Source organism: Sceloporus occidentalis, unplaced genomic scaffold (genome assembly GCF_023333645.1).
Source record: "Sceloporus occidentalis isolate IW3139 unplaced genomic scaffold, rSceOcc1.0.p SCAF_2, whole genome shotgun sequence".
Classification (NCBI taxonomy): domain Eukaryota; kingdom Metazoa; phylum Chordata; class Lepidosauria; order Squamata; family Phrynosomatidae; genus Sceloporus; species Sceloporus occidentalis.
Genome location: NW_028316982.1, coordinates 115,758,403 through 115,771,169, shown reverse-complemented (window position 1 = coordinate 115,771,169; position 12,767 = coordinate 115,758,403). Strand labels below are relative to the sequence as shown.

Here is a 12,767-nt window from a genome sequence, read left to right as displayed (position 1 = left end):
GAACATTAGTTCTCCCATAGTTTCACATTTGCTACAATTTCTTGGTTGAGATTGATGACTAGTAAATCAATTTAAAACTGATATAAATATGTAATCGTGAACATGCCCTTATTTTTCATGTTTAAATCATTGACAGACATGATATAATGGGCCTTGCAAATATGTGGACTTACCTATGTCTTCATGAATCCAAATGAAACCTTTGTGTTTTAATTTCAAGATTCTTCCCTTTAGTTGTGATTAGACTAAAGTATTGTTTAGGAATCAGAGTACTGTTTATGTGGGTATTTATACTGCAGTAGCAAATGTGTTGTAGTGCTGGTGAGGCACGGGAAGAAACCATGACAGCCACAGATTTCCACTATGTAATAATCATGTGCTGCAACTTGTGGCTAAGGGGATCTCTGGACTTCACTTTTTTTAGAACTGTGAGATGAAACAAAACTTCTCTGCTATCACTTTCTCTTTTGAGGCTAAGTTGATGTGTTAGGGGATTCTGTGAGCAGAAGCAGACGACTCCTATCCTGAAACAGAATTAGAATCTACTGTAGGAAATAACCATGAGCTGTGTGCGCTTTCCAGGCACAGATAATTGGGAGGTGCAATATCATCCATTATTAGGGTTGCCATTTTATGACTATCCCAGGCCCTGAGATTTTGGCACCAAAATCTGAGGTAGAAGAATGCTTCTTTGTGAAGTTGCAGGTGGGGGCCCCTGGGGATGTTACAAGGTTGATGGTTAAAGGGCAGCCCCTGCTGGTAAAATTAAGCATGGTGGTTTGAGCACCAACCATGACTGCACAAAATACACAATTCAAATGTGAATCACTAATGTGAATAAATGTGAAACACACCCCTTCAAGGCACTGTTCTTGCCCTGACATTCCTCCTCCACTCCCTGATGTCTGGAGTAGAGGGACAAGCCATGAGATATGGTAACTATATCTTATAATTGGTAAATAGTAATACTGTAAGTGTAAAGGTTTCCCCTTTGACAAGGTTGTGAAGACATGTCTGACTGCAAGGGGGGGGGGGTGCTCACCTCTATTACTATGCCAAAATGCCAGCATTGTCAAAGATAACTCCATGGTCATGTGGCTAGCATGACTGCATGGAATGCTGTTACCTTCCCACTGAAACCTATTTATCTACTTGCACTTTTGCATGCTTTCAAACTGCTAGGTTGGCAGAAGCTGGGCCTAGGGATAGGAGCTCACTCTGTCACTATGGCGGGATACATACCGCCATATAGTACGTATAGGATACGTACTAGGGTTAGGAAGGGGTGGTGCTTCTGCACCCCCCTAACCCTAGTACGTATCCTATACGTACAAGATGGCGGCGCCCCTTCCACATGGGCGCGGCCATCTTTACGTATCGGACGCTGAGCGTCCGTACGTGTCGCAGCTTTTATGACGTAGCGAGTGCGCCCCTGGCGCCTCGCTACGTCACAAACGCGACTGAAAAAGAAGCTCCATTTTGGAGCTTCTTTTTCGGTCCGCGCGGGAGCCGCACCGTCTGAAGGCTCCGGCTCCCCCACGGATCTACCGGCGGCGGCGGCAGACCGCCGCAAAGCGGCGGTTTGTACCCCGCCATGGTGTTTAGTCCTCAAACTGCTGACCTGCCGATCTTGCAATCATCAGATCAGTATCTTAACCGCTAAGACATCACATCCCTTAGTAATACTGACTAAGCCTAAATATCAGAAGTCCAGGCTTCTGCCCTAGCCAAGTTGATAACAGAGAAAGCCCACAGTATCTTCCACTTAGTCCATGTCAGGGCATAGCTCTTGGAGCTCTACCTGGACTGTGATTTTAGACAATTTGGATTGGAAAATGACTTCTCCAGTTCTCCATTCAGGTATACCTAACCCTGTCCTGTCCTGTCTTTTACAACAGGAAAACAATAAAAAAAATGCAGAGAGCAGATTTGAGCTCCATCTTCTGATTTTATAATTATTTGACTGACTGGTGCCTATACCAGATGGAAAGAGTCTTGACTTCTACACTTCCTGTCATTATATTTATTTTTTATATCTTTATAATTTCTATTTCGGATATTTGGCTCATCATTTTCTCCACTCAGTTTCATAACAACAAAAATAAATTCACATATAGATATTAATACTGAACTTTGATAAGGAGCTAGACAGAGCACACAGCACATAACATTACAATGGAACTCATTGTGCTGCACAGGAGTTATGAGTTCATCAATAAAAAGTTTAACATACAAATAGCCTTATGAATATCACATCCTTTCTCTAATATACATACACAATCAATAAAGTGGGAACGACCCAGATCCAACCTCACTTACTCTTTTGTTTTCTGTTACACACTCATGATTTACAGCCTGATCTCATGGATAGGCACTTCAAAATAAGGATATTTCTAAGGAAGCATTGAGTGATGTCGCCTTGGGCCAAAGTAGATGGGACACTAAATCCATCAGTCAGAAGCCCACCAGGGTTTTTTTTAAAAATAGTAGGGAACCATTTAACTCTTTCTTTCCTAGCCCCAACCCAGATACAAATAGTTCTCTCACTCCCCTGCTATTAGTACTAAGAAAGCAAAACACATTTCACATGATACAGTTATGGCATTATTATTCTACTTTAATTGCCACGGCTGCATCCTCTGGAATCCTGGGGTGTGTAGTTTGTTGAGGCACTAAATCTCTCTGGCTGAGAATTTTAATGACCTCTCCCTCAACTGCAAAACCCAGGATTCAATAAAATGGTGCCAGGCAGCTAAACTGAAATCCTGACTCTATAATTGTGCAATGTGAAAAGGCCCTTTAAAACAGGGTTATAAAAAAGGAGTGTATTTTTCTTGGAGTTATGACTGAGGAGAGAGCAGCTGAAGCTTTCTCCCCTGAGCATTGAGATTCTGATTAAAACTGGTGCTGCTTGTATTATTATTATTATTATTATTATTATTATTATTATTATTTTAAAATCCAATTAGTCTAAAATTTGAGGGGTGTGGTAGTCCAATCCATGAGCCTAATCTAGCCTGTACTGGATCTCAGTCCAGGCTACATAAGGTCCAGGCTTCCAAACCCCGTCCCTTGAGGGCACCCAGTTGGGCCCTCCTCACCCTTCCATCACCAGACTGCTGCCCTGGGGAGAAAACCCGATGATAGTTCATCAGGAGGGGTGAACACACACCCTTCCCACCTGCTCTGTCACTGGGCTGTCTCTCTCGGGAAGAATCCAGATGATGGAGGATCAGAAGAGGTGAGTGTTCACCCTTCTCAGGTGACACCGTCCACAACAGGTGACACTGGAGCTAGTGATGTCACTGAAGGCAATACTTACATTGTAAGGTCACATGAATGAATTGCCAGGCACTATGTAATGCTGGAGACCCCAATATTGTGCTTGTGGGCCTTACTACACCCCAAAAACCTGGCTGAAGAATTTGCCAGGCTTCCCCTTTTCAGAAATGAATGGAGCTAGTTGTCCATTCATCTCCATGGGGCATGGTGGGGAAGAGCCTATCCTGCCCCAGAACTGCTCGAAGGAGGCAGAAGTCCCATCCCCTTTCCATGGTCCTCTGGGGAGGTGCTTCAACAGGCTTCTCCCACTTTCCACCCCTTCTCCAGCAAGACAGTTTGTCTTCCATTTCCACAGCCCTTAGATCAATAGTGAAATGGCTCAGTTCACTTATGTAGCACGACCGACAGACAGAGAGAAGAGGACTGAAGAGAAAAAAGACAATAAGGGCAAGAAGGTGGTTATATTTCTCAGTTTACTTGAATGGGGGAAAGGAAGACAGAAAAACAGGACCAGAGAGGGAGGGGAAGAGACAATGAAATAAGAGAGAGAATATACCTTATGTAAGTCATGTGCATGGACACACAGACACACATGGTTCACTTGCATAGTTGGCAATGTGTGATGATACTCAGGACATCTTTTTCAAAATTCCAAATATTCTCACAAGCCCCAAACATTTTGGCGGAGGGAGCGGATGCTACTACATACAAACAGCTGATGTGCAAACAAAGTCAAATCATTTGTCCCAACTAATGTAGACCCATTGAATCAACACATGCTTTGACATACGTGATTCCCATTGATTCAGTGAATCCATCATGGTTAGGACCAATAATTGGATTTACACCACAGAAGGAAAACAAAACAGGAAAAAAAAAAAAAAAAGGAAAACCACCTGAACAATAATTGAACAAAAACATCTTTCAAGGCTAAGAATGCAAAAACCATTCACAATTTTTCTCATCCTGGATGTGGAATAGTTTCTTGGAACACTGAGATAGTTTACTGAAGAAACTAAAAACCACCATGAGATTGTTCCCCCTTGCAGGAGAGAGAAAAGACCAGTGCTTTTCACAGTCTCATGTATGGGGAAGAAAACAAAGGATGTTTGTGTTTATTATTGCTCTTTTTTGCACAAGGTAAAGATTTACATCCCTGTTCAAAGATGGAACCTAGCATTGGCTATTTGGAATCAAACTGTGCACTCTTTTTCCTTTCTGCTACTTTTTATGAAGAGCAACTATTAGGAGAGATTTCTGAAGAAAGCAACAGCATTGATTAAAGGCTAGGCGCTCATGTGAAAAAGACCTGGTGTGCCTGGGTGCATTTAATACACAGGAAGGACATTTAGAAGGAGTCATAATAGCAGTTTTCAGACATCTAAAAATTCTGCCTTGAAAAAGAGGCTGAACAAACAGTTCCCAGGCTCTGGCATTGTTACAGAAAAACAGATTTCAGTCTAGGCAGTCTCCATAGTGAAGAATGTGGAAAGTTACTTTTCAGAAGAAAAAATATGATGATGGTAAAGCTATTCATAATTGGGAACCCAAGCGTCATCCTTCCACTGCTGAGTTATGGATACCTACAGCATGTCATTGCATTTGTTTTAAATGTAACTTTCAAGCTTTGCAGCTCTCCACACACATCTGATAAAGTGGACCCTTTCTAGTTCATGAATACGTAGGCCATAATACTTTTTCTTAACTCTTCAAGGTGCTATAAGACTGCTGTCATAATTCAACAGTCTTTCAAATTTCCTTCAATAGAGTGATGTTATGCTATTATTTTTATAGAGAATCTGCCCCACTTAACTATGTCTCATATTGACATTACCAGCAAACATCTATAATTTATGGAGCTGGGGCTACACATTTGGATTAGTCTCATTGTACAACTCAAGTGTTACGTGATTAATTGAGAAGTTGTTGTTGTTGTGTGTCTTTAAGTCATTTTTGACTTATGGCGACTCTAAGTCCCCCGTGTGGGCTGTGCTGCACAATAGTGGTACCACCCGCATGTAGTAGGGCTCGGGAGCGTGTGGTTGGTGCACGCTCCCGAGCCCTAATATTGCCTTCAAGACAGCCCATGCTGTTCCCAGTAGTGGCACAGCCACATTAGGGACAATGGGACTTCATGCCATGGGACAATGGGGGCTGTCCCTAATGGTGGTGCGGCCACATGCATGTGCCACCATTGGGACAATGCAGGCTTGCCATCCATGGAGGCTTGAATGAGTGGGTGGCAAGTCCATGGATACTGAGGACCAACGTTAATTTACAAATTTAGAAATTTTAAAAAAAGAATTCAAACTCAATATTATTTAAAAACACGGTAAAAACAGATTTAAAACATTTTAAACCTAATTATAGTTGGCCCTTGATATCTGCTGGGGTTTGATTGCAGGACGCCCCATGTGGACACCAAAGTCCCATTAAATATATTGGTGTAATAAAATATGCCAGCAAATAAAATGTTTTTATTCAGGCAGGCTTTTTAAAATCATGACAGGATGTCTCTTATATGGGGTGTGTACAGCCTAATATAAAATGGCAAAAATCATTTTTGGATTAAAAAAAATATTTTCAAGCCATGGATGGCCGGACCTTCTGGTGGACTGGAAAGACGGGGGGTGGGGGGTGGAGGCTGCCTTCGGAGTCCAGCAGACTGGAAAGACTGGAGGCAGGGTGGAGGCTGCCTGCTGAGTCTGGTGGACTGGAAGGACTTGGGTGCATACAGAGGCTGCTTTCAGAGTCTGGCAGACTGGAAGGTGGAGGCTGCCTTCTGAGTCTGGAATACTCGGAAGAACTGAGCTGAGGAGCAGAGGTCAGAAGCTGCCTTACATGTCCAGTGGTCTTGGAAGAACTGGGGAGAGGACGAGGCAGTTGACTCCCACCTGCACTGGGTGACTCCAATCCTAGTCATGCCACTGGTAACATGATGCCAGTTCCCGCCTCAGCCAACAGTCTAACTATATCATTTTGTGCGTGCTAAAGTTTCAAAGTAGCCCCATGTACAGCATGTTACAGTAATATGCACAAAATATAAACAAGGCACATGTCAAACAAAATTGATTTTTGGTTTTAACTTTAGCTTCAGCTAATGGCATCATGAGGCTTAGTGCTGTCTGGTGTGGTAATTCATGGTGTCCCCCCCCCCCCCCCACACACACACACTGACATTCTCCCATACCACCCCATACAGAATCCTTAGTAAAGTTTTTTGTACTGCTATTGCTCGTAAATTGTAATTCCCATATGTTACTAAATGCAATGGTAATGGTTGTGACATAACTTGCACAATAAAAATTATGCCTTTAAATTACAATAGCAGACACACAGCCTAAATATATTTACAAGTACATAGTTTCATGTAGTTAAAGTGACAATTTGGTAAGATGTACTGTTTAAAAAGAAATATTTAAAAGAATATTTACAAAAATTAAATGCAAAATTTTCAAATTTTAATTTTTTTAAAATTACAAGTCTGAGGGCTTTTCTTTCTCCTCCCCAACCAAACCATCTCTTCTGCCAAGTTGAAGAATTTTAAAGGGATGCAGACAAATGACATAGTATGTTTCTGCTAAAAGGCAGATGCTTAGTGAGCAGTGGGGTCACCCCTCTTAGGATGTCACCTGGTGAGGTCCGCACCCCCCCCACACATACCTAACAAGCAAGCAAGCAAGTACATTTCTATACCGCTTATCAGTGCACTTAATCACTCCCTAAGTGTAAGCTAATTGCCCCCAACAATCTGGGCACTCCTTTTAGAGAGCTCAGAAGGATGCAAGCCTGAGTTAAGCTTGAGCCCTTTTGGTGGTATTGAACTCGCAACCTTATAGTTTGTGAGTGAGAGGCTTCAGTACAAGCATTTAACCACTGTCTCACCATGGCTCCTGGTGATGCCTCTGGCTTCAGCCGCAGTGGCCAGCCATACATCTATGGGTGCGCTACGTCAAATGCATGAAAACAAAATCCCCACATGTAAGATGGATGACAAAAAAGAAAACTTACTTTACATTTCTTCACAGCAGCATTACATGGTGGTTCTGCCATCCAGATCTTCCCAGAAGGTGGCTTCAGAGCTATTTCACTTGGTTTTTGTCATCAGTCCTGCCACCTTCTCCTTTAAAATTAGAGGAGTAGCAAATTAGTATTTGGATTCTTCTGTTGTGTACTTCAAACCCCAGGCATAATAATCTTTGGTCTTGTTTTTTGTTTTTGTTTTATGGGCAAGATAATGTTTTATGGACAAGATACTGACAATGCAGCAAAGTGTATTTCATTGCATTGCTAAAGTTTGTCTTTGCTTGGCTTAGATATTATGATCATGGTGATGGGTTCTGTAAGACTCCAGATGGACACTAGTAGGATGTCATAAAACCAACAACTCCCTAAGTTAGGCCATTGGTTTTGATCAGTTACATAATGCTCTCATCTGTCAGAAAGAGGTTAAACATCATAATTAGGGATGGTGCTGGTAATGATTAATGAAGAAATTTGCAAGAGGCATACCATTATATTTTTTATCCCAAGCAGAGCTTTTAAAAAGGAAATGTATTTGACTATTCAAATTTGACTTGAGTTTGTTGGTAGTATGCTGCTAATCCATCAGTACCATCACCTGGTTCCTCCACTCTGAGTCTCTGGATGCTTTTTCTTATTGAACTAAGTATCAGTGAATTAGGGGATTCAAAGATCTAACATAACGGTGCAGAATCTGCATACTTGTCATTTGCTCTAGGTCACATCTGCTGATGTAAAATACATCTATTTCAGATAGCTTTGTGAAATATAATACATTTTCTTATTTGCACAAAGGTTAAAATGTGACAAAAAAACTTATATTGCAAGCAGATTTCTCATTGATATAAACATGATGAGACTAACAGGGTGAAACTAATATGACAACAAGACTAATTTTGGCAATTGAAAGGCAACCAGTTTCTCCTTTTAACTACACTGTTTCCCAATAGCACACAGGAAATGACAAAAACAGGCTGCTGTGGTTTTCAGCAGAAGGGGAAAACCTTGAATTTTATGAAGTGGAACAAATGGCAGCTAATAAAGTGAAATGGTGCTTATTTTGAATAAGTGGGAAGTTACAGTAGGAGCAGAAAATTTTAGTGGCTTTCGTAGCTTTCTCCCTGCATCGTTATTCCAAGAAACTAGAACTTTTCACATGTTTTGACACCCCCACCTCCAGACTTGCACTAGCCATCTGTTTAGTATGTGGTTATCTGGAATCTCTTTAATGTACTGAAGGATAAGGTGGTACTATCTAATGGTGATAATCTGTGGATCCAGGCAAAATTTTAATAAAGATATTAACAGATCTCTCATCCTTTAAAGAAGTAAGACTACCAGCTTCTTTTACCATTACAGTTGGCTTACAACTGAAACCTCTCACTAGGAATGTTTGTCATTCCATCCCATGACTGTTAGTAGCAAAGGATGTTCTAGTCTTCCCAGGAGCTCTCTACTGGCTGCTTTCACATTCACTTTCCCCAAAGTGAGGGTTTTGTGTGTGTCTGTGGTAACGGTGGGTTCAACAGGAAAGACAGCAGAAGACTGGTATTGGTTAGAGCCTTTGAGGAATATATTTTAAGGACCACTTGAGGGTTTTCCAGTGTTTGATAGGAATGGCTGACAACTTGATTGGTTTCCAGTGATATCCATTACTGATTACACTGGAATCTAGTGACTCAGGCTCCATCTACACTGCAGAAATAATGCACTTTGACACCACTTTACTGCCATAGCTGAATGCTATGGAATTCTTGGAACTGTATTTTGTTGTGACACTAGAGCTCTTTGTGAGAGAAGGCTAAACTACAAAACTATGATTCCCAGAATTCCACAAAATCACAATTCTCAGAATTCCATAGCATTCAGCCAAGGCAGTTAAAGTGATTTCAAACTGGATTATTTCTGCTCTGTGGATGCAGCCTCAATTGACCCCGATGTAATAAGGCAGCCTCATAGATTTGTAAATTTGAACAGCACTAGCACTAATAATCCTGTATCCTTGGTCCCAGCGTACAGTTCAAGAACCTACTACATTTGCTGCTGCCTTCCTTGTATTTTTTGTTCAAAAAATATATATTAATGAGTGCAAGGTAAAGAGGAGAAAATCAAAACCTTAAAGAAGGGGTGGGAATCATGCAACCCTCTAGATGAATGAATGAATGAATGAATGAATGAATGAAACAAGGTTTGGCTACCAGTCCTGAAAAATAGCAAGATGAAGACTCAACAGATGCAAATGAGAAATCTCCCAGGGTCAGGGATTTCCCAGCAGACAATGAGCACTAATCAAGCATACACTAATCCTCTTTTGCAGACCCTCCCACCCTGAGGCCTGCTATTAGCAGCAGAACAATACACACGCAAATCACTCCTGCCTTCCCAGGGTCACACAGTAGATATTTATACCCAAGTCCTTTCCAGGCAAGCATTCTCTGAAGATGCCAGCCACAGATGCTGGCGAAACGTCAGGAATAAACTCTTCTAGAACTTGGCCACATAGCCCGAAAAACCAACAAAAAACTATGAATGAATATTGTTGGACTACAATTCCCAGTATCCCACATCATAGGCTATTCTGGCTAGGGCTGCCGGAGCTGACGTTCAGCAATATCTGGAGAGTTGTATGATTTCCACTCTTCCTTAAAGTGACTATAAGGATATTTCTAAGGCAGTATTGAGTGATGTTGCCTTGGGCCAAAGTAGATGGGACACTAAATCCATCAGTCAGAAGCCCATCAGGATTTTTTAAAAATACAGTAGTAGGGAACTATTTAACTCTTTCTTTCCTAGCCCCAATCCAGATACAAATAGCTTTCTCATCAAAGGAATTCAAAACAAATCTGTGTTGCGGTGGAAGTAGACCTGCTGGTATACATTGACAGGCATAATTAGCTTCAAAGAGGTAATTACAGTAGTGATGTCCCTGCCACTGTTCTCCAAACATAAAATTAATGGTACAGAATATAGCCTTATACATGCTTCATGTACTACTGAGATTACATAGTTAATGGATATTTTACCCACACATCTCAGCCTCCTTTTCTGACACCGAGAAGCTGAAATTGCCAGAGGTTTAAGATAATGAACAATATGATTAGCTAGACAGCTGTAACCAAAAAAAAGCTGAGAAGCTATAGCCACTGTTCGCTCAATGACAGCTGCTTACATAGTTGCTTAGGTTTATTTGCAGCTGGCACATAGCAGTGAAGACTGGCACATTGCCCTGAGTTACATGGACACCTTACCCTGCATGGATAAATGTTTCCACAAGTAAGACCTAATCATAAAATATATTTCTTTTGAAAATAGCAATAGCAATAGCAAGTACATTTCTATGGTACTCCCTAAGTAGTGTACAAAGTATAAGCTAATTGCCCCCAACAATCTGGGTACTCATTTTAGCGACCTCGGAAGGATGCAAGCCTGAGTTGAGCTTGAGCCTTTTTGCTGGTATTGAACTCGCAAACTTGCAATTTGTCAGTGAGTGGCTGCAGTACAGGCATTTAACCACTGCGCCACTAGGGCTCCCTTGCGCCACCAGGGCTCTCTGCGTAGTGGAGGTGGCAGATCCTGTTAACAAACTATCTAAACCTACATAAATCCATCTAGGCATTTATGTACATATATCTAAGGTTACACCTGCCTCAGAAGTGGATCCCTTGTTGTTCCCATTGGGGCCAGGGGAGGCAGAGCAGCCCTTCAGCCCTTCGGCTGGTCGACCCCCCCCCCCCCCGGAACCCCTTTGCACCAGTGAGCTTTACTTTCCTCTGATTAAGTTTTATCCCGGGTGCCTCACCTTGCTGCTCTGGGGGCTGACTCCAGTGGCGGGCCCTGCATCTCGGGTTGTAGCAGCTGGCCTTCCCCCAGCCCCCCTCAGGCATGCTGGACCCGACGGACCCAGATGGCGGGATAGGAGAAGGATGGGGGCAACTTGTGGACTGAGGGGTGGCCCTCCGATGCTCCCTCTCTGTCCGCGGTGGGTGATGGTAGAGTGGCACACCCCGGAGGGTTTCCAACATCCGATGAGTGTGTGTGTGAGTGCCTTCCCTGGGGCATCGGGGGTGGCAGCAGAGCGGGCGAGGAAGAGGAGGGAACACAGAGGCTGGGGAAGGTAGCAGAGAAGAGGAGGTAGAAGTGGAGAAGGAGGTGGTGGACTAGAAGGAGGACAAAACTGGAGGAGATGGAGACAAGGCCAGGGGGCCTGGCAGGAGGAGGAGGTGGATGGACCCTTCCTTCCTTCCTTTCTTTCTTTTAAAAAATTCTTATCAAAAATCAATGACATTTTTTAAACAAACAAAACAACAACAAAAAAACAGCATCAGGGGTGTCTCTGGGGAGGAATGGTGACAAGTCTGCTACTTGTCCATCCCGCACAAACAGAATAGATTCTGATGGCATTACCACCTGTTGGAATTGCATCACAATCAATTCCTTGGGGGAAAACCTCAAAAACCCAGCTACCAAAATACTCCGGTCTTTTTGCATTTGCTCCATTTTTCCCCCCTGGAATTGATCACATGAGGATCGGGATCAATTTCCAGTGGAAGCTATGGACATAAAGCTTGAATTAGGATTCGGAGCTTTTCATAGTGGGAATGGGCCCTTAGATGCTCGGACAACCTGGACTCTAATCTTTTACAGTGTTTCCATACTTTCACATTTACTTTGATTCTTCGTCTATTACCTGTTTGATAAACTGCTCACATCTGTTTTCACTTGGAATTATGCAGCAGTTTCCAATTCCACAGTGGCAGGGTTGTCCACTGCAGGCACTTTTTTTTGGGAAAAAAAATCTCTCCCTGTGTACAGTCCTGGTGTTCACTAGAGATTTGACAGAAAAAATACTACGGTAAATAGTTTCTTCTGGCAAGTGATCCCCACTTGCTCAGCTAGGTTGAGGAACACTTACCAGCAACTGGAAATGTGGGATGAAGCTGTGGAGCTCTGAGCATTGATGTCTGCACAATAAGTTATTCCGAATAACATGTTGAGCCAAGAGTACACTGCTCTGGAGAGGCTATTTTGGTTACATTTCCATTATGACTATAACATGTACTTTGACATTTCAGAATTAATGTACCAGTGCTACTCTTTAAATGGGATTTGTCTGCTCTTGTTGTGGGCCCCAGGCAGCTTTCAGGGATGCAATGTTTGAAAGATGCTTGAGATGATGTATTAGATACAAACAGGGGTTCTGCAAAGCACGTGCCCATGGCAACTTGTTTCCAGCAAGCTTTCAGCATGTATCAAACAATACCAAGTTAATCTGCTTGTGCCTGTTTGGAAATGATACTCTGATCTACTAGTTTTCAAAGAAAAGGCTCATTGTCAGTTCATTGTTTGGGTTTAGGAATATTCAAGAATTTTGTTCATATTTAACGAAACTGATCTAGTCCCTACTAAGTGGACTAATAGGTGGATTGAAACAGTCACCCTTCATTTCCCCCCCTCATATCACT

The 12,767-nt window shown here is 42.4% G+C and overlaps 1 protein-coding gene across 2 annotated transcripts in view; it reads right to left on the bottom strand.

Moving 5' to 3' along the window:
- The window catches only part of LOC149318909 (ras-GEF domain-containing family member 1A-like), a 301,950-nt gene that overhangs the window by 107,947 nt on the left and 181,236 nt on the right, over positions 1 to 12,767 (bottom strand). Inside the window, exon 3 of one of the 2 annotated variants that reach the window (XM_089510664.1) lies at positions 7,294 to 7,405. The exons of the other annotated variant lie outside the window; for it this stretch is intronic. Within the exon in view, the coding sequence (XP_089366790.1) occupies positions 7,294 to 7,335 (42 nt within the window). The 5' untranslated portion in view covers positions 7,336 to 7,405. The remainder of the gene's footprint in view (positions 1 to 7,293; positions 7,406 to 12,767) is intronic. 2 annotated transcript variants of the gene reach the window in all.